This window comes from Zootoca vivipara, chromosome 16 (assembly GCF_965207765.1).
Source record: "Zootoca vivipara chromosome 16, rZooViv2.hap1.1, whole genome shotgun sequence".
NCBI classification, from domain to species: Eukaryota; Metazoa; Chordata; class Lepidosauria; order Squamata; family Lacertidae; genus Zootoca; species Zootoca vivipara.
In genome coordinates, this window is record NC_142599.1 from 31,395,282 (window position 1) to 31,416,500 (window position 21,219).

Here is a 21,219-nt window from a genome sequence, read left to right on the forward strand (position 1 = left end):
TGGGAACTGACTTTTTTAAAAAAAATAATTAGTGCTGTGCTATTTTTACTATCTGTGTTTTAATAAGTTGTTTTTGTATTGTTTTAATTCTATTATAGTTTATTTACTTTTCAACTTTTATCTGTGTTGTTTCAATTTGTGTAAGCCACATTGAGGCCTGGAAAAGTCGGGATATGAATATAATAATATCCTGAGTGGTCCCAAACTTGGGAGTTAGAAGTTGCTTCCACACATCACTCTTACGCACTCCTTAAAAATAAAAAGGAAATGGAAATGCTAAGCAGGACAGGAGATGGTGACACTTCCTCCTACCCGAGACACCGCGCGGGGGGAAATAGCCCATATTGTGCAAGAAGGTACTTTTTAATAGCTTCAACTGCACAGCAGCCAAAATGAGAGAAGGAAATGGGAGAATTTTAAACATGCAGAGGGGAAATGTGTTGTCTCCATGAGGTTCTTGAAATGAAGCCCCTGCTATAAATCTTCACATTCCTGCCACACCAGCTCCCCAGATCCAAAAAATAAGCTGGGGCTGCTATGAGGTTAAAAGCCCTCCCATGGCAAACTTGTCCTACGAAGCAGCAGAAAGCAGATCACAATGTTTCTGTCTCTTTTTCTCCCATGACCAGCCAAGGCCTTTGCTTGTGGCAAATCCATGTCCAAGGCTGAGATTCAGGCACTTTGGTGATGCCTGCCTCCTTCGTTATTAAAAAAGGCAAATGTCATTCCAACCCCCTCCCCACATAGATATCAAGATTCAGCTTTTTTTAATCTTCGGCTTTTTGAGGCGCTTGTTCCTTTGGGGTGCGTCCCTCCCCACATCAGAGCACGGCTGCTGTTCTGCTTTCCGCTTGGCAGCAACCACTTCCATTGAGTTCCAGATCTCATCGTCCTCCTCCTCCTCTTTCACGTCACTCTGGAGGTCAGCTGAAGGGTCGGCGCCTTCATCCTGGAGAAAGCAGTTGCACCTTAATACAGGCTTCCCTAGTGGCATCAGTGGCATGCAATGTGCTCCCTGCTGAAATATGAGAGTGCCCATCTGTATTGGCATGCTGCCGGCTTTTAAAAAGGCACCTGTTTACACAGACATCCCCATGATTTCTTGACTCATGTCTCCTGTTACAATAAGTGTGTGGCCCCTAACTATGTTCTCCTCAGAGTAGGTCCACTTACACTAATGGGCCCTAATGTTGGTTAATTTAATAGGTATACTCTCAGTAAGACTAACAGATGATACAACCCATCACATTTGATTGCATATTTTAGTTATGAGGGTGCAATTAAATGTTGTGCCATTACACAATCTTCCATCTGTGCAAATATTCAACTTGTGAGGCAGAACAATCCCCCCCCCCCTCTCCCGCTCCGTGCTTAGAGCCTCATGGCAACTAGGAATTATAATACCTCCTCCTCGGTCCCTTCAACTCACCTCCCATTTCTCTCTGCTGGTTAGCAGCAGGCAGTTCAATCGAGATTTCAGATACACCTGTAACCAAACAGAGACATAGTTCAGTTAAGCAGCAGAGAGGAGGCCACCAGCTTGCCCCATCTTGATGTCCTCCAGCCACTGTTGAACTCAAGCTTCATCAGCCCCAGCTGGCATGGCCAATAGCCAGGGATGATGGGAGTCGAGAATCCAAAATCATACCACCCACTAATACTGAATGTTGGCCATTCCGGCTGGCGCTGATGGGAAGTTCCCCCACAATCTATATGCAACCACCAGCAACATTGTCGTGCTGGGCTCCTTCTCACCTTATGCTCCAAGCGCTTGTGCTGGTGGTTGTGCACACGAAGGAAGCGGTCCAACCCGCACGAGGCCACCAGCGGAAGCACAGGGTGGCACTGGATGGCACGGACACTCCCAGCAAAGCCTTTGAGGCACTTCAGCAACCGCCCTGTCACAAGACGACAACAATGGCTGAGTTACGAGGGCAGCACGTATGGTGTGGCTACACTACTCAAGTGTGGAATTTGGAATGTAGGGAACTGCAGCTTGGCGACAGCCTTACAAATATATTATATAGTAAGACTGTCGCAAAGGCAGGCTTGAAGAAAAAGCCGTGAGGTTTTTCTTTGTGCTTGTATGGAATTAAACAGGAACTTTTCTGCTGCACATGGCTGTGGTTCATAGACTACAAGATTCCAAGTACAGGATCCCAAGGGAGGTGGTATTCTACTGTTCATGTTTCCCCACTTGGTCTGCCTTGGGGTACGGAACCATCTTGTCGCCAAGAGAATAGGCCGCACAGAACAAGGGTGTGTGCAGTTTCAGAGCGAGAGTGTGGTGTCTGCAACCCCAGCTTGAAAATGTGACCACAAAGGCTGGCAACAACCTCTGACTAAAAAACATAGCAGAAGAACTTTGCCCAGTCAAATGCTGCTGTCTGCCAATTGCTTTAAAGAACCTTCCCATCATCAAAGAGTTGCCTCTCCAGCTGTACATCAATGTCTCCTTCTGCCCTGCATTTTTAGCCCACCTTGTTCCTCTGCAACTCTCTTTCCAGATTCTCCTCCGATCCAAAACCCACTCCCCACTCCATCATCCTGGTTCGTTCTTACCTTGCCGTAGATCAATTACTGCCACATCCCCATGCGAGCTGCCCACAACAACAGCACTGTAAGTGAAAAAAAGGAGGAATTATGTATTTCCAATTTTGCAAAGGGACAGTATCCATCTAGGCACTGAGCTGTGAGCAGCCAAGGACACTGCAGGCTGGGGATTGTATCCAGAGCTTGAAAAAGGAGTGAGTTCCAGTTCACATTTGTCCCTTTACAATATGAAATAATTCCGCTTGCATTCAGTCCAGGTTCACACAAATAATCCTCAGCAATTTTTTCCAGCATTCAGAATGTTACAAGCTGCTATGCTAACATATTAAATATACTTAAGAAGACTAACAAAACAACAACAACCGCATGGCGGAATGTGAATGATTTAGCTTATTTACCCCAACAATTATGATCTTTAAACTTAAAATGCCCAAGGAATCTATGAAATAGGAAAGCGCATGTAATAGAATGAACTTGAAGATGAACTGGAAATCGTTTCAAGTTCCACCCTGAAACAAACTTCATTCACATTTAATTCACCTGGCAATTATGAGAACTGCCTTCAGGTGTAGGGGGGGGAGAGATCTTTGAACTAATTCATTGAACTTTGTTAAACCAAACTCATTCATTCCAAGCACTGGGGAGAAGAGAAACTCACTTTGCGTCAGGGGTCAGGGAGAGGGCAGTGAGCGGGTACTCCCCAAAGGTGGCTTCCAACACAGGGCGCCGCTGTGGGGAGCTGGGGTCATAGATCCGAACCTGGAGGCAGAAGAAGACCAAGAGGATGAAGAGTAGAAGTCTTCTTCATCCTCAGATGAAAGACCCAACAACAGCAGCAACCACCCTATAACGCTCCCAAATGCTATAAAAATGCAGTGATGGGGAACCTTTTCCAGCCCTTCTGGACAATGTTCCGAGGGACACATGGAAGCACTGTGCAAACTTTGTTTAGGCTATCTCAAGAGATGTCCAAATGCACAGAGAACAAATGCATCACTTTTCAAATTATGTAGCGGAGATCTCTGTCTTCCCCAGCTTCTACCTGGTGGTGTCCAGTGCAGGTAACAATTTTCTCTGATCCAGGCAGGAACTGCATGTCCCGGTCCCAGACAGGCACCCTCAGGTCAAGCCAGTCGTTCCGCACCTGTTGACAAGAAGGCAAGGCATGCTGTGAACGAAGGCAAGAATCTGAAAAGGGAAAAGATCTTTCCTGAACTGCACTATGGAATCTGCTTACATCAGATGCGGTAGTGACCACCAACTTGGATGGCTTTTAAAGAGGACTGGACAAATTCGTGGAGGAAAGGCTATCTATGGATTCTAGCTATGTTGTTCTCCCACCACAGTCAGAGGAAAAATGTGCCTCTGAGTGGCAGCTGCCGAGAACTGCAAATGGGGAGAGCTGCTGTTGTGCTCAAGTCCAGCTTTTGGTTGGCCACTACAGGCACAGGATGATGGACCAGATGGGCCTTTGGCCTGATCCAGCAGGGCTCTTATTATGCCCTTATCCGTGCACTAATAGAGAGAAGCGCAGGCTGTTTACACAGTATACTATAAGTAAACTCACATTTTTGGCTCGGAAGATGGGCTCCTGCGGTTGGTGGAGGTCCCACACCTTGAGGCAGTTCTCCTTCCCGCCTGTGGCCACACGGTGAGGCTGTTCCGGGTTCTGGCGCATGCGGCACACGCCGGGGCCCACCTGGACCTCCAGCTGCAACGCAAGAGATAAGAGCTGGTGGTGGAGGTATACAAAGCCAAGACAAATACATGTGGACTCTCCTTCCCTAGCAGTTTCTAAGCAGAGGTTGGATGGCCATCTGTCATGGATGCTTTAGTTGAGATTCCTGCATTTCAGGGGGTTGGACCAGATGGCCCTTGGCTCCCTTCCAACTCAATGATTCTATGGTTCTAAATGTAGACGGGCTACCTAACACAAGGACCTGTCAGATGCAGGTTCGTAAACCTCAGCTAAGTAGCTATGACCGGCCTTGGAGAAACCGCTTTCATTCTTAGTTCCTCCCCAAAATATGCCAACATCAAAGAGGGTGGCGAGAAATCCACTTTTGCTGCAAGGATGGCTAAAGCAACAAATATGTTGTAGGGTTTTTGTTTTGTTTTTTAAAAAAGTGTTGTCATTTTACAGTAGCTTTGTGCAAAAGGTGCAGTTCCACAGGAGTATAGTGATGGGTTGAATCCAATTAAGTTCTATTCGGTAGAGTCCCACTCAAATTAACAAACCTAAGCTCATTTGCTTCAATGGGTCTACCCTGAGTAGGACAAGTATGGGATACAATCTGCAGAATTTAACTTCCTGAACATATCAGCTCTTTCAGCAAACAAAACCCAACAAGTTTCTAGCACTTAAGACTGCAAAGATATTTAGAAAAATAAAAAAACACAATAAAAAGCTTTGTGACTCCTTAAAAGGCCATTGTGTGGCCTACAGCCCATCTCTCCCCCTCCCCACCTCCCTCAGGCACCAAGACTCACATTTTCCGACGAAGCATCCCGCCAGACCTTCAGCAAACCAGATTGTACACAGGTGATGAGGGAACTGTAAGAATTGGTTGGACCATGAAAAGGGAAGAGAGATAAGAGGGGAGGGAGGTATTTGCCATAAATTAATTTGCCATAAATGCGGAGAATACATAGATAGACGAGCTGGTGGCAATCCTTTCCAAGGAAGGGGGAAAAACCCACAAAGCCTTACCTCCTACAACTCAGGGAAAAGAATACACATTTGTGTGCTGAACAGCCAATGCTCAATCAGGAAGGGGGCTTGAAGTCACAAGTGATCAGCTGAAGGGCACCACTCAGGACTTCCAAGTGGAAGCAATCTCTGGGGCCTGCAGGGTGCCGAACTTAAAAGGTTCTGAATTTGAACCATGCTGGCACCGGTTGTTCCTTTATAGCTACATCTTTATCTGCCTCACACCTGGGACAGGTGGCCGTGGCTAGGGGAAAACTGGTCTTACAAGCCAATTGGGACCCCTAAGGTTTAGGCCCCCAAATACCTGAAAGATTGCTTCCTTCACTACAGATCTTCTAGAGCAGTGTTTCCCAACCTTGTGCCTCCAGATGTTTTCGGACTACAATTCCCATCATTCCCGACCACTGGTCTTGCTAGCTAGGGATGATGGGAGTTGTAGTCCCAAAACATCTGGAGGCACAAGGTTGGGAAACACTGTTCTAGAGTGCTGAGACTGGCACAGAGGGTACTTTTGGTAGTTCTACATCAGAAGTTCGGTGTGTGTGTGTGTGTGTGTGTGTGACAGCCCAAGAGAGTGCATTCTAAAGTACAAACACCTAAGGATCATCCCTGCTGAATCCATGGGAGTCATAGCAAGTGACATGAAGCCTGTCCTTTCCCTGAGGTAGATGAAGGCTAAGGATTTGAAGGGATTCAGACTTACTTATCAAGCACAGCCAAGCCACAAAAGGGTCCCTCGCCTCCTAGACAGTCTCGCGACTCAGTAAACTTGCCCTTCTCAGTACTGAACAATCTGACTGATCCATCAAGGCATCCAACAAAGATCTGGGAATAAACAGGAGGAAAGAAAACAGAAACTATTAAGGAACGAACGTGCACCTCCCTGGCTGCGTTCTTTCAGAGAAGCGACTGCACCTCAGTGAGAGAATGTATTCAAAAATAAGTCCCAGGTTCAAACCTCTGCCATCGCCAGTTACAATGCCCTCAAGTGCAGGGGATAGGAAAAGCTTTTGGAGAGACGCTGCCAGTCACAAAAGACAATATGAGGAAGACTCTGTAAAGGCAAGGTATGCTAACTTTTACAGCTATGGCCGGTATGCCAACTACAACCACTCTTAGACAGAGATAGTCTGGCCACAGTGATTCATACGCTGGTAACCTCAGTACTTGATTACTGCATAGTGCTCTGCATGGGGCTAGCCTTGAGCCTGTTCCGGAGGCTCCAGGTGGTGCAAAACACTGCAGCTAGACTGTTGGTGGTGGCAGACTATTGCCAGCACATAACTCCAGTGCCCAAATGCTTGCACTGGCTGCCCACATGACTCTTGGTCAGGTTTAACATTCTTGTACTGATCCTCAACAACTTGAGTCCAGGATACTTCAGGCACTGTTATGATCCCTGCTCAAACTCTGAGGTCTTCAGGAGAGTTTCTGTTAAAGTGTTCCCCCATAGCTTAGATGCACAGATCTTATGCACAAGGAGCTGTGAGGGAGGCTTGTCTTTCATTATACATCTTTAAGCTCCAGGTGAGAATATTCACTTATCAGAATCTTGCCCTTAGAATCCTTGAATTACAATCTTACTGTAAGGGGGTGGGCATACAGGGAACAGCCACCCCTCATCAAATCCAGCTCTTTGAATGGCTCGGACAACAGCGGAGGGACAGGAGACAGGAAGGAGGAAGTGAGCGGAGCGGGCCAGGGCTCAGGCAGCATCCAAGAGCACTACCTGCAGCCTGTGATATCAGCAAGGAAGGGAGGGGCCAGCAGAGAGTTCCAGCAGGGAAACAGCAGAGGGGCGTCCTTTCAAATTCACCCCGGAACTGAGGCGATCAGCGGCTCGCAAATGCAGGGGGAGGAGATTTGGGGTCCCCAAACTACTCTGCTGGGGGAGGAGCCGAAAAGCACCATTGGGAGAATCTGAAGTACTGAGTAGACATGAAGCTCTTGTCTTGTAAATAACTTTCACAATAAAAGTACTAAAGACAAGATGGTTTGGAGTGTCGTTGCTTGAGGGTAGCCAGCAACCACCCTGACACTTACCATAGCAAAAAAAAATATCAATCTAAGATTGGACGACATAGAGATGCAACGCAATCTTATGCTTGGTGGGTGGTCATGCTCCTCGCGTCATTTGGGCGTTACTCCTCCAAAATATGTGCCATCTTACTTATCATCTCTCCCTGTTGCCATTCATAGTTTTGCTTTTATTAAAGCGCATTTTGATGTTTTCCCTTCAAATTCCCTTTTTCATAGATTCTCTAGGGGCCAAATTTCGGTTTTATGTTCCTGTGATAATTGTTCGCTTGAAATCTTCAGCACATAGTGTTGACATGTCCTTTATATTGTGCTGTCCATAAGAATTTATTGCTACCATTAATCCAAAAATTTCCTGGGCACTCGGCAGATTTTCATCTTGCCTTTTTATTGCAAGATATAGATCCGTTTGTAACTTTACAAATGGCAAAAAAAATTAACTTCTGTTTTGTCATACAAGAGACTTAATGGATTGCTGTATTCCTTATTATATTTATATTTGATTTTGTATACCTATTAAGTCTTTTATTGTTAGTAATTCTTAATTGTCTGTGTATTTGTTCTTGTCTTTGTCTATGAGCTTAAAGCTGAAATAAAGTGAAAGTTTCCTTTAGCTAGGCCTTTGGCTGATTAATATTCTACACCCTTTTAAATGGGTTTGTGGGAAGGTTGCTTGTTTTTTTGACAATACTGAGCTTGAGGGACCAACTGTCCAACCCACTATAAGGCAGCTTTCCATAAAATGAGGTATCCTGTTTTTCTTTCCAGCATCCAGTCCCCTAAACTGTGCCAGGTGCATGAGAAGTTGGCAGCCTCATTACCTCAGACTCGTAGGGATCGCCCCAACACATGGCAGTAACAGCTTCATGTCGACTGAGTACCGCATCTCCTGACTTATAGTTTGTGGCCTGTTTCTTCTGCAGGTTGATCCCTAGAAGGAGGAGACAAGAGAAAGAAAGGGATATTATTGGGAAGGGGGGAAAGAAAAAGAGGTCAATGGCAAACTCTCCCTGTGTCACTCACCACCAGCAAAGGGGAAGCTGAGGGGCTAGTGGATCTCTATCCGCTCCTTGCAGTGTTCTAATCTGGCTCCCTCCTGCTAAATCTTATGACGCAGGTTTGGCAACTTCTCAACCATTCATGGCACTGTGACCTTTAACATGGACCTGATCTACACCAGGGGTGACTAACCCATGGCCCTCCAAATGTTGCTGAACTACAACTCCCATCAGTCCCAGCCAGCACAGCCAATAATTATTTAAAGGAATCCCCACTTTACAAGACTTAGCTGATCGAGCCCCTTTTAAAGGCACAGCAACAGCATCCAGCTACCAGACTGGTAAGCGATAGGTATTTATGTAAAAGCTTTTTGCTGCATTCCTTTCCTACATGCCTCACTCTATATCTCCTCTGGCCTTTGTGTCTCTTATTCACAGTACCCCTATCTCCCCCTCGACATTAACAGCATACCATAAACTGGGCTGGACCTAACCAACAGTGCACCTATTCCAGGATTGCAGTTTCAACATTGGCAAACCTTGATGCCTCCATGAAGTTCACAAGCAAGACATGAAGACAACCGCCCTCCCCTGTCGCTTGTTCTCAGCAAACTGAAATTCCAAGGTATACTGCCTCTAGAGTTGGAGGTTCCACTGAGCCACTACAGTACATGAGTAGGCGGTGGTTAGACACCCTGTTCTTTTGGCCTTGCGACACCATTAAAATGCAAGAAGAGGCAGGTGAACAAGCAGCCCACAATGGCGTAGAGCAGGCATCCCCAAACTGCGGCCCTCCAGATGTTTTGGCCTACAACTCCCATGATCCCTAGCTAACAGGACCAGTGGTCGGGGAAGATGGGAATTGTAGTCCAAAACATCTGGAGGGCCAAAGTTTGGGGATGCCTGGCGTAGAGGGTGAGCAGGTCCAGCAGGGTCTTTGAGCGTGCCCCCAGGTTTCCCAACCATTGATGCCACCCTGGACATGATAGAGAAATAAAGTCCAGCAGACATAACAGAAATATTCAGGGTCTTCCTTTCCTTTGAAGATTCTTAGATTATTTGTAATTTTTCTTCAGTGGCCAGGGTCCACCTGTTTTAATTGATAGGGATGTTGCTGATGACTAGACTATTTAAAATGATAATTTGTTAAGATTTATTTTAGTTTCTCTTCCTCTAAGTTAGACCTCTGTTTGCTATCTCTGTATGTACTGTATGGCTAATGCCTATTGAATAGCCTAGCCTCTTCTGTTCATATGCCTACCCCACTTTTTCCGCCCTCCAAACAAACATTCATTGTCTACACATCGCTCCCCGCACAGGAAACCATCCTCTTTCCCCCATCACCTTGCCTTCTTTCACATGTACTACCTATAATGGACTTCCTTCAAAACTTGCCTCAAAAAGGGGAGAGGCACTCTGTACATGCTCAGAAGCCCAAAGCACCATAATTTGTTGTAAGGGTGCGGGCAACCTCACACACCCCCTGCCACTAGGAACAGCATCTACCCACACTTCCTCCTCAGTTATTTCCCCGAAAGTCACACAAGGCTCTCCGTTTCCCCAGCGTCGCTGAATAATAGACATTCCACCCCCCAAGTAGCGGTCGAGCCCCGTACCCTCCATTACCTTTCAGGATGCCCGTCTCGGACCCCACCCACACGTGGTTACCCCGCGCCGGAGACGCCATTTCTACTGTCGCTCCGCCTCTGGACTTCCAGAGGCTCGTCCTGTCCCGAAAGCCCTGTTGAGCCGGACGTTTTAGAGTGTAACACCGGAAGAGAATGTTACTAAGGCCCCACGCTGATTCGCCAGCGCGGCTTCTTCGGTGTTGCACTCTTAGCAATCCCACTGGCACTCCGTTCCCCTTTCTTGGTGGTCCCTTTGTTTTCCTGATAGCGAGGGGACGGGGCTATTTATGGACCTTCCTGCCTTGACCCCCTGAGTGAGCTTCAGCTGGGAAAGGAGACTATTTTGCAGGCAAATAGAGCTCCGAAATGGGGATAGGGTCAGGCGAGACCTGCAGGAATAACTGCACAGGAAACCACTACCACTGTGGTGCTATAGTAATAATAATAATAATAATAATAAAATAATAATAATAATAATAATAATAATAATAATAATAATAATAATAATAATAATAATAATAATAAATTTATACCCCGCCCATCTGGCTGGGTTTCCCCAGCCACTCTGGGCAGCTTCCAACAAAAGATTAAAAATACATTAAAACATCAGTAATTAAAAACTTCTCTAATGCCTTCAGATGTCTTCTAAACGTCAGATAGTTAATTTCTTTGACATCTGATGGGAGGGCGTTCCAAAGAGTCCTTTGTAGTGTGCAAATTGAGAACCAGTGTGTTGTAATGGTTAAAGTATCAGACTAGGACTGGGACTAGACTGGGAAACAAAGGTTCAAATTCTCACACAGCCCTGAAGCTCTCTGGGTGACCTTGGATTTCTCAGCCTAACCAACCTCACAGGTTTGTTGTGGAGATTAAATGAAGAAGGGGAGAACCACGCACATCGCCTTGAGTTCCTCAGTTAAAAGGTGAGCTATATAAATGCAATTAGTAAGTAAACAATAAGTCCCCCACCAATACACTGTTATAAGAATTTTGAGGTCATATCTATATATATATAATAATTGTTCATAAAACATGTACATGAATGTACAGAAACATGTCTGAAGCAGCACAGGAAAACAGGCCTGACTGACACCATTTTGACTCTCTCTGACCAGGTGTTCCTCTGCAAGGAAGAAGTGGGGTGGGGGGAACCTTCTCATTGTCTCAGGAATTAAAGTGATAATCCCTGGCATCCTGATACCTGACTGCCAGACAAAAGGGTGTGATTAACTTGGCTGGGAAACAGGGAAATGTAAATATCTCTCAATTTTGTTGATTAGGTTTTGGGGGCAGGGGGCAGGGTCCAGGGTGCTCAGATTACTGCCACCAGACCTCCCCTTTCATGATGTACCTATGATGAATCTAGGGAGGGGGGGTCTTGGGCTACACCCCTTCTGTGACATATGGATGATGCTTCTGGGGGGTGGGCTGAAACCAATTTCAAATCTCTTTTTAAGGGCAAGACATCTTTGTTTGGGGTTCCTTCCTTGTTCTCCTGTGTGAGAGGAAGGACCCTGTTGCAACAGCGAAAATAAAGGCTTTGCTTCTCAAACTTCTCTGGTTGGCCTCTGTTATATTCTCCAACCGATGGAGAACCCAATAAGGGAATAAAGGCAGATTTTTGCCTATATCAACACAAACACTCTCATAATGATGCACACTTTGTTGCTAAATGAGAGTCAACAACACCGCTTGCTTCTAATATAAGTTTGTCTTCACGTGCTGCTTAATTTCTAGTGAAGGTGAAAAGTGCTTTGCTTTGGGACAAGCCTGTAGGCTCTGGCCTGGTGCGCTTTGAAATGCCACCTTCTTTACAGCATGGATTATACGTCAATGAATGATCTGACTGGCACTCTTCTGGAACCAAAGCACCTTCAAACACACTCAGATTGCATACCCACCCTTTCAGGGGGAGTGCAACCCCATCCAGGGAAGGCAATTGACCAGTTTCTCTGGCACGGCAACCACTCATCCACGGTGTGTTTGCCTTCGCAGGATTCAAGCTCATCACATTCTTACTCGGGGATCTACCATCAAAGGGGAGAGAGCTGCATCATTATTTATGATGATGATGTTTTATTAGAGTTGCAATCCACCTTTCGATTCAAAAATTTCCAGGACAGTAAACTACAGTCCGTTAAAATACATCAATATATAAAAATCACAAAACCAAGGACATTATGAAACAGAAATTCCAACAGCAGATAATATGATGCTTGACGTCAGTCATCTCCATAGCCTGAATAAAAAGATACATCTTAACTTGACATCTACAAGCATTTAGTGTGCGGGACAGACATCCGGGCAGTGCCATGGGAGAGAGAAACCTGCTTCACACTGTCTTACTGTAGGAAGAAGCCTTATACTGAGTTAGGTCATTGGTCTATCTAGCTCAGTATTGCATACACTGACTGACAGTGGCTCTCCAGGGGTTTAGGTGGAGGGTATTCCCAGCCCTACCTGGAGATACCAGGAATTGAATATGGGGCCTTCTGCATGTGAAGCAGATGTTCCAGCAACGAGCTATGGCCTTTCCTCCCGACTACAGCTGCTGTTAGTTCAGCAGCTTCCATTCCCACTTGCTTCTGGTGCCCACAGCACATCACCTGCTGGATGGCAGTGTGGGTGAGACATATTTAAGGTAGCCGTGTCAGCAAGTTTAAGCATACCACGTGGACCTGGAGCTCTGCTAGAGCCATTTACCCTGCTCTGGCACCCAGCTGAGCCCCTTAAGTTGCAGCAGTTGCAACCTGGGAGTAGTGTCACTTTGCATACTATAGATGTATATCCCTACTTGTTGGCTTATACCAATGGTCACCAGTCATTTTAGACCCATGTGGACACCACCCACTCTGGTCACTTCTCTCTACCCCACCCAAGACAGATCGTCCACAGGGACAGTCTTTGCTTTGCTGAGGGACCTGGGGGAAAGTTGGATCCAGTAGTATTCATCTGAATTTTGGAAAGCACATAGAGCTGAAAGAGGAAGTGGGAAAGAGCATCATTCTTCCAACTTCCTCCTTCAGCTCTTTGTACATTTCAAAGGATAAAAAGATAACCACCCTCTTGACAAGGGGGGCAAAGAGACTGAGCTTGGGCTCAGAGGCTTTGTGAGCCTTGGGGGGAAGCTATTAAAAGGCATCATTGCACCCACATGTACCATGTTGGCAACTCTTGGTTGATACTTTGGTTCCTTCCACATTCGCTTTAGCGTATATAGATATATCTTAAGATCTACTTCCGTTGTTTGATGTAGCTTTGACACTACCAAGTAGAAATGAACACTGAAGTAAAGTTTGTCAGGAAACTACCTCTGGCATGCTAATGGCAGAACTGGAGTGTGTGTTTGTGCGCATGTCAGTCTGTGTGCCCTTTCCCTCACACCCTCAAGTCCCAACAGTTGCTAGGCATCATACTCCACCGTGGAGCAAGCCCGTCCACCTTCCTGTTGCCTAGCCATCCGGCCTGGGCAGGCTGCGCCACAAAGTGGCCAAGAAAGGCGGGCAACGCAAGGCCCCACAGGCATCGTCCTCCGGACAGACAGCCTTGACGCACATCTTGGCCTCCTGGCCTCCCTCGGCGCTGAGGAAGGGCTCCGTCACGTCAAAGCGGACACCGCAGGCTTCCCCGCTCAACAGCCTCGCGCGGCGGTTCCCTTGGCGGGCTTGCAAGTACTGGCGTAGGGAGGGAGGGGTGGTGAGAAGGAGCCTGTAGGGAGGCGGCTGGCCTCCCCCCGGGGGCTGCTCCAGGTTCAGGAGGACAAAGGCTTTGGTGAGTCTCTCTCCCTTCTGGCAGCGGAGATGCAGCATCCAGCAAAATTCCTGGTCCTCACCTGTTAAAGAGAACGAAGGGAGGCCATTGTTAGCATCCCTCCAGAAAGGTAGGCCTCAGTATCTTCCACCATGTGACCATGAGGTGCTTCTGGGAACAACATTTGCCCAGGTCTTTCAACCCGCCCTGTGCCTGTGATCGTAATTCGTGTCATTGCACTTTGTTTTAAACGGTTTTGAATATTGAATTTTAAGTTGCGGTAACCCTCCCTGGCGTCTTAAGGTGAAGGGGTGGATATGAAATCAAATAAATGAACAGCAGCAATCTAAGCAGAGCCCTACTGCATAGAACCATAGAAGGGACCACGTGGGTCATCTAGTCAAACCCCTTGCAATGCAGGAATATTTTGTCCAATGTGGGACTTGAACCCACGACCCTGGGTCAGACCAAAGTTCCATCAAGTCTAGCATCCTTTTCTCACAGTGGCCAACTGGAGGCCCCAGTGGGAAGCAGGACTTGGGTGCAACAATGCTCTCGCTGCTGGCAAGTCCCAGCAGCTGGTATTCAGAGTCCTGCTGGATTAGGCCCCAATCTCACAGGTAGGTATGGGAACCCCACTAGCAGGGCTTGAATGCAATAATGTTTTCCCTGCTTGTGATTCCCATCAGCTGGTAATCATGGGCAAACTGCCTCAAATCAGATTGCCAACACTTCTCTCCTCCCAAGGCAGAGTCCATCAGGGCAGTAACTGGCAGGCAGAGGAGCAGGATAGCAAAGCTTGTTTAAGACAGGCCTGCAAACATATATATTTTTAACAACCCACAAACCCTGCACAGTTCAATGGCTATATAGTTTGGGCTTCCAGGTCCTTCATCTTAACAGTTGCTCTGATTTTTTGCAAAACCAGAAGGGAGCAAAAGTGGTAGAGCACCTGCTTTGCATGCAGAAGGCCCCAGGTTCAATCTGTATCACCTCTGGATAGTGCTGAGAAAGAACTCTGCTCGAAACCCTGGAGGTACAGCAGCCAGTCAGTGTAGACCGTACTGAGAAAGGCAGGTCAATGGCCTGATTCAGTATAAAGCATTTTCCTGGGTCTTCTTGCTTTCAAAACAGTCCCATACACTACCTGGGCTATCCTTACAACAACCCTGTAAGGTAGGCCCATATTAGCTCCATATTGCATGTAGTGGGAAGGATAAAGCCTACCTATGCCCCACCCCCATCAGCACTTGCACCTGGACAGCAGATGGAGGGGGTACACATCTTCCATCTTCCTCTCTATGGCTGTGAACACACCATACATTTAAGGCACATTTAAAGCATTCCCCCAAAGAATCCTGGGAACTGTAGTTCACACAATTCCTAGCACCCTTAACAAACTACTACTGTTCCCATGTGTACAAAGCCGAAAAAGTAGCATGGTATTTAAATTACTGTACAGGCAATTCCCCATTTACACAGGGGAGTTACGTACCAAGGCACCGCACGATTAAGTGAAATTGCATGTGTTGGGAACACCCTTGAAAGCCTGTAATTACCCTCAAAACCTCCTTGCTCAAACGCCAACTCTCCACAGGCCTCAACAGTCGGCTGGGATTGCACTTGCAAAGGCTTATGGGATTGCTAAGCGCTGTTTTCATGCCATTTTTGCTCTCTTTTGGAGGCCATTCCCCCCCCTTTGCATGCCACTTCCAGGTTATAGGCGATGCGCATGTGCGCGGTTGTGCACATATTGAACGCGCGTGAAATGGTTGTCACCAGTGCTATTCTTCTAGAAAAAGAGGTGCTGGAACTCACCACAAACACCTCCCTCGTTCTCTTAGAATGGCAATGGCGCCAATTGAGTTCTGGCAAGTTGCTGCTGGGAAAAAAGCCCTGGTTGTCTCCTATAATTATTTACACCTTTGCATTTCAACATATAAATCAACGTACACAAAGATTATGAAAATCAGCATCCTTTTCCCCGCAATATATTTGTTCAGGGGGCGGGGTGGCTGCAAAAGTGACCACCCTGCCTCTTCCCCCGCCCTCCCCACAGAACTCGGAGGCCTTGCAGCTCCTGTGACGCCCAGCAGCTGCAGGCAGAGCAGGGAAGCCACCCTGGGGTGGAGCCTGTGGAGCCCTCCCTGCTGCCGCTCGATTGGCTACGCAGCTGGGATTCCAAGGCAGGCATGGCAGCTTCGCTTTGGGTGTCCCTCCACCCCCCCTTACCTTCCCTGCCTTCGTTGAGCTTCAAGGAGACGGAGCTCTTGGCGCCAACCATCCCAAGCATCGCCTGCGCAGCGCACTGCAGCATGCATGTGCTGAACCTGGGCGCCACGTGGGGCTCTCCCGACGGCGCTGCCGGGTTCTCTTCCTGAGGGCAGGGTGCGCCCGGGACCTCTGACTCAGGCACGTTGCCTGCCGTGCGGTTGGGAGCAGCTGCGGCAGCCAGTATCAGAGCCAAAGCCAGCCATCGATGACCCATCGCACGCTTCAGGGGGGCCGAGGCCTGCTGTGGGTGGGTGCCAGGACCAAGATTCCTGCTGCCGAGAGACAGAGAGGAAGGGGGCAGGCTATCGAGGGGCTGGATCCGGCGGCATGCCTGGACTTGCTGCCGGAGGCTGTGTGGATTCCTTCGCCCCTGCGAAGCTGCTGGGTGGGTGCCCAGAATAACAACTGCCAAGGGACGCTTTTAGAAGAGGCCTTGGAATGCCAGAGGCCGGGGCGAGGCCTGGATTTGCCGCCGAAGCCTGAGCGGCTTCCTTTGCCCTGCTGATCTCTGGGACGGTGCCCAGAACAACAACTCGGGAGGCATGTTTTTTGACGAAGGCCTTGAGGAGCCAGGCACGGTGATAAAGAATTGTTGTTGCATGCAAGAAAGCAGAGGCTTCTGCCTACAGCGCAGAGTTAAACTGTGTGACTCACTCCTGATGGACACCAAATTCATTGAGGAGGGGGGGGGCTATCAGTATCTACCAGCCACAATGGCTGTGGTTTTGCCCCCACAGTAAGACTTCTGAGTACCAGTTGCTGGAAACCACAGGAAGGGGAGAACGCTCTTGTGCTTGGGTCCTGCTTGTGGCTTTCCCGCAGGCATCTGATCAGTCACTGTGAGAACAGGATGCTGGACTAGATGGGCCATAGGCCTGATCCAGCAGGCTTTTATTATGTTCTCAAGGGCTGGAAACTCAGGAGAGCTGCTGCCAGTGTAGTAAAACCAGAATAATTTGCTGTTGTTAGCCCAAGCAGGGATGTCTGGCAAATGATTATCATCAGATCCCATCGCTACATACAGTAATTTGCAAGTCACAGCATCTGACACCCAAAGCCAGCCAAGTGACTTTGTGAAAACCCCACAAACACTCTCCCTTACTCTGCCAGTAAAAATACAATTAGCAACAAACTACATACAGTACATGATTTTTGTTGCTGCTGCCTTTCACCCCAAATCTGATGCAGGCCTTGCTGTTCATCCGCCTGACTCAGTGGCAAAAAGACAGAATAAACATCTCTCATGCAGTCCTTTCCAGCACAGAAGGGAGATGGGGAACCTCAACCCAGACCCCAGATGTTACCCCTTGGGACTCTTTATGAGCCCCCTCAGTATTTGTTGGAAGGGGGCCAGGCCCCCTCAATGTTGAGGGAGGGAGCTGAGGAGGCTGAGCCGATTCAAAGTGTGGTACAGCTTCAGTGGCTGGCTCCTCCAGAGTGCTCACACATACACCAGCCCCCTTCAATCTTGGAGGCAACTTGGCACCTTTGTTGGATGCAAAGGACTGGGGAACCCCTAAGGGAAGGCTCAGTGGCCAGAGGGAGAAGACTGAGAAGTGGTGTCAGAAGTCTGTGGCAGGAAGAAATTAAGTCAGGGGCAGAAGCTGAAGCAGGGAGACCAAAAGTCAGAGATGAGTGAGGCCTGATACTCTGCCAAGTCTGTTAAGACTGGGTTTTGTCAATGACTCCGTGAAATCAAACCTGACATTTGATACCCACTGGGTTGTGACGGCCACCAGAAAGAGCCTTCTAGCTAAGGAACTTTAGGGGCACTGAGGTTAGAAGAAAAAAAATTCTCTAAGTCTCTTATGGGGTTTATAGAGCCTGCATAGTCCCTCACGAAGGTCTCTTGGGCGTTGGCGGTTCTAATCCCCGTAACGGGGTGAGCTCCCATTGCTCGGTCCCAGCTCCTGCCAACCTAGCAGTTTGAAAGCACATCAATGTGCAAGTAGATAAATAGGTACCGCTCCGGTGGGAAGGTAGACGGCATTGAGCAGCAGCAGCAAAAAGGGGACATCTGGAGGCTGTCGTGCTCTTTTGAAGCAGGTAACCCTCCCACAAGCTGGCCCTATTGGCCAGCCAGGGCCCTGAGCACAGCAGCAGGTATAGGTGGAGCAGGGGGCCGAACACGCCCCCTGCTTGGTGCATAGGGCGGGTCCCACCCGCAAAGTCCCCCCTCCCTGAGGAGGGATCTTCCATGCACTGCTCTGGCTTCACCAGAAGCGGCTAAGTCATGCTGGCCACATGACCCAGAAGCTGTACGCCGGATCCCTTGGCCAATAAAGCGAGATGACTGCCGCAACCCCCGTGTTGTCCGCGACCGGACCTAATGGCCAGAAAGCAGTTCTTTGGCTTATATACATTCTATGTAAATCACGTAAGGGCATCATGCAATGTGTGTATGGAAACACAACATGACAGCTTATGAGCTCTCGGCATCCACTGAATTGACTGGTTTGACATTGTGAACTGGTGTTATTCATTACAGACACAGTAGATGGCACTGTGTAGCTGTAAAGAGTTCCCTTGGCTTGTAGAAGGAAAGAAAACCTTTTACCAGAGTAAATATCAATTATCATACCCAGCTCCAAGGCAAGTTCTGCCATTTGCAAGTTACTGGAATGGATACTGAAGAGCCCTATATATTGTGGTGTAAAGAAATATCCACTCCTCAACTTTGCTACAGACAACCCTTTACCCACGACTCAGAAAAAACAAAAGGCAATGTGTCATACGTAAGTAATTTATTCAGTACTGCCCACAATGCATTTCTATGACATTTTCAAAGCCACCACAAAGCATAAAGCAATAAGCTACATGTTTTTCAGGAGACCTGGTCATTTTGCAGCTGTGTGATGTGTTCACATTGTATTGTAACAGCCATTGGCTACAAACAATAACATTGGATTGATTGCTTTAGCACTTAGGGCGGGGAAGAATCAATCGAGAGCACTGACAGCTTGCTGATCATCTTGAGAAGTCTCCAGGCAATTGTGCATGCCTGTGTATGAAGGGGGGCGGGGCAGGAGGGAGACAGAAAACAAAGATAGCAAAGGTGAGTTACTATAGGTGACAAATCAAAACCATACACAACCACTGTGTTTGTCCTCCCACGAATCCCATCAGACAGCTCCTTCTGGAGTAGGTTTCCTCTTCTCCGCTCTGCCAGCTCCAGTGGGTTCAACCTTTGCAGGTTCTGGAGCCAAGACAGATGGTAAGACATGTTGCCTTATCTCCTCATTGGGACTCCTCCCCACACCACTATACCAAATGCTCATATTCTGGGACTATGTAATACTCCAATCCTTCCCCTAACTCCCAAGAGTTAAATAACCTGTGGCCTGTTCAAATGTTGCTCAACTGTTAACTCCCATCAACCCTGGTTCTCAACCCATTTGCCTGCCCTACTGTTCTCTTAGAGCGTTGAGTTTTTGAAACTCACTTGTTGGATGAAGAAGCAAGGCTGGGTGATCTTGTACAGGCCGGGTGAAGTGGGCTGGAAGGAATCAATCAATGGTGCAGCAATATCACAACTAAGGAAGCTACCAGTTACTGGAGAGACCAGTAGGATCCCTGCATTGTCCAATTTGAGCTCTTCTATTGAAAGGAAAAAACAAGCACAAAGTTGTTAAGTATAATGATGTCAAAGAGCAGCTGTGATTACCCATCTCTTACACAAATGTCGCTGCCATGCTCCTAGGCTCAGAAGGAACCACTCAGTCACAGAAATCAGACTGGGGCGGTAACAATCTCATCACTGGAGCCAACTTGGGAAGAGGAGTGCACACACACTCTCTCTCTCACACACACAGACCTAATCTAACTGTGGAGGGCAAGCACTTACCCTCTTTGCATCAGCTGACAGTTCATGTAGACAATGCAGAGATGGATGGACCAATGGTCTGGCAGCTAGCTTAGGACTGTAGTTGGCTTCAGGGAGTCATCTACAAGGAGGGGGAAAACACACACACAATCAGACCCAAGGCCCCAAACCCCTGCTTAATCTACCTAATTTGTTTCCTTGCAGTTTTTCAGCTGTTCAAACATTTTCATTGTTTTATAGATTTATCAAAGTGAGCTAGTGAAACTCATCATTAAAACTGCAAGCAACTAACTGCTCTGTCTTTCCTAACTTCCTTATGGGAGTCATCTGGAAAAACATAGCTCAAGGCACAAGAGAGCTGCTATGGAGCCCTTTTTTAATGCATACTGGAAAGTTACAGAGAGCAGGACTTCTGGAATCCCCCAGAGGGAGCTGTGATATGGACAGCCAGATATTCGAAGGTTTCAATCCTATATACTTACATGGCTGTAAGCCCCACTGAACTTCCAAGCAGACATGAATAAAATTGTATTTTAAGCTTTTCACACACGCTACCATTTTACCTATCAGATAAACTTTACCTGCTAAATCTCCATCAGAAAGGGAGGGAGGGCCCACAATTCAGGTTCACCATTCTGCAAGAAAGATGGTTTTGCTGTTTAGGGGGGAAATCCAGAGGAAACAAATTGTCAAGCACTACCTCAAGTCCACAAGGAGGAATCTTTGAATTTAAAGAAATCCCATCAGATTAAAAACTGGAGCAAAAATGTAAGAGCTGGGACATTATTTAGCCAGGCAGTGAGGTGCAAGTTTTGATACAGCAACCATCACCACCTCCAGCTTAGATACTCTCCCAACTGATGCTCAGATTCCGCTTCTCAACAGCAAAATTCAGCCGAACGAGATTCCAAGTGAGATCATCATGTCAGTGGGAACTGGGGGTGGGTGGGTGGGTGAATTGACTATTAGCAGAGAAGATAAAAGCAAGGTTAGAGCTAAATGCAAACTCACTTTTCTCCTTTGGAGGCAGGAGGACAAGCAGTCTGGTCCACAAGGGCTGGCTCTCTGGAGTATGTCATGCATTCTGAAAGAAAGAAAAGTCATCTATGTATATAAATGCATATAAAAATGAACTTTATCTACAGCCCTTCCTCATCAGACCAAAGTCCCATCAGACAGTTCCTTTTGGAGCAGAGTTTCATCTTTCCCCTCTGCTGGCCCCAGTGGGTTCAACCTTTGCAGGTTCTGGCGCCAAAACAGAAGATAAGACGCAATAGGATTTCTTCATTGGGACCAGAGTGATGCTTTAGGTTTGAGATTCCTAGATCTTATTCTTCTTGCTAGCATGTGGTTGTTCCAATTGCGAGGGGGGAAACGTACCTGTTGGAAGCACTGTCTTTTAAATTAACTGCTCCGTTCTGCTCTTTGAAAGAAACAGATCCTGGA

At 47.4% G+C, this 21,219-nt stretch overlaps 2 protein-coding genes and 4 non-coding genes across 6 annotated transcripts; all 6 read right to left on the reverse strand.

Moving 5' to 3' along the window:
* Positions 1-344: 344 nt before the first annotated feature.
* WDR74 (WD repeat domain 74) lies at positions 345-10,078 on the reverse strand. Its single transcript, XM_035098409.3, has 11 exons — positions 9,925-10,078; positions 8,122-8,231; positions 5,967-6,088; positions 5,044-5,107; positions 4,121-4,264; positions 3,596-3,697; positions 3,212-3,312; positions 2,563-2,618; positions 1,756-1,898; positions 1,430-1,486; positions 345-949 (listed from the first exon to the last, which is right to left on the reverse strand). The coding sequence occupies exons 1-11, from the start codon at positions 9,983-9,985 to the stop codon at positions 758-760; spliced, it is 1,152 nt and encodes a 383-aa protein (XP_034954300.3). The 5' UTR covers positions 9,986-10,078; the 3' UTR covers positions 345-757.
* Positions 10,079-11,982: 1,904 nt separating this feature from the next.
* LOC118075971 (uncharacterized) lies at positions 11,983-18,767 on the reverse strand. The gene is made up of 2 exons (XM_035098410.3): positions 15,909-18,767; positions 11,983-13,758 (listed from the first exon to the last, which is right to left on the reverse strand). The coding sequence occupies exons 1-2, from the start codon at positions 16,162-16,164 to the stop codon at positions 13,379-13,381; spliced, it is 636 nt and encodes a 211-aa protein (XP_034954301.1). The 5' UTR covers positions 16,165-18,767; the 3' UTR covers positions 11,983-13,378.
* Positions 18,768-19,066: 299 nt separating this feature from the next.
* On the reverse strand, positions 19,067-19,196 carry LOC118076632 (small nucleolar RNA SNORD22). The gene has a single exon (XR_004691534.1). It is a non-coding gene; the product is annotated as a small nucleolar RNA SNORD22 (small nucleolar RNA).
* Positions 19,197-19,646: 450 nt separating this feature from the next.
* LOC118076629 (small nucleolar RNA SNORD31) lies at positions 19,647-19,717 on the reverse strand. Its single transcript, XR_004691531.1, has one exon. It is a non-coding gene; the product is annotated as a small nucleolar RNA SNORD31 (small nucleolar RNA).
* Positions 19,718-20,632: 915 nt separating this feature from the next.
* LOC118076628 (small nucleolar RNA SNORD30) lies at positions 20,633-20,701 on the reverse strand. Its single transcript, XR_004691530.1, has one exon. It is a non-coding gene; the product is annotated as a small nucleolar RNA SNORD30 (small nucleolar RNA).
* Positions 20,702-20,938: 237 nt separating this feature from the next.
* On the reverse strand, positions 20,939-21,066 carry LOC118076631 (small nucleolar RNA SNORD22). Its single transcript, XR_004691533.1, has one exon. It is a non-coding gene; the product is annotated as a small nucleolar RNA SNORD22 (small nucleolar RNA).
* Positions 21,067-21,219: the final 153 nt, after the last annotated feature.

Excerpts from the sequence above, each read along its gene's own strand:
- WDR74 (XM_035098409.3), bottom strand. The coding sequence starts at position 9,985 with ATGGCGTCTCCGGCGCGGGGTAACCACGTGTGGGTGGGGTCCGAGACG. Across the intron at positions 8,232-9,924 it reads CGAGACGGGCATCCTGAAAG|GGATCAACCTGCAGAAGAAA; the intron begins GTAATGGAGGGT and ends TCCTCCTTCTAG. Across the intron at positions 950-1,429 it reads CCAGCAGAGAGAAATGGGAG|GATGAAGGCGCCGACCCTTC; the intron begins GTGAGTTGAAGG and ends TGCTTTCTCCAG.
- LOC118075971 (XM_035098410.3), bottom strand. The coding sequence starts at position 16,164 with ATGGGTCATCGATGGCTGGCTTTGGCTCTGATACTGGCTGCCGCAGCT. Across the intron at positions 13,759-15,908 it reads GCTCAACGAAGGCAGGGAAG|GTGAGGACCAGGAATTTTGC; the intron begins GTAAGGGGGGGT and ends TCTCTTTAACAG.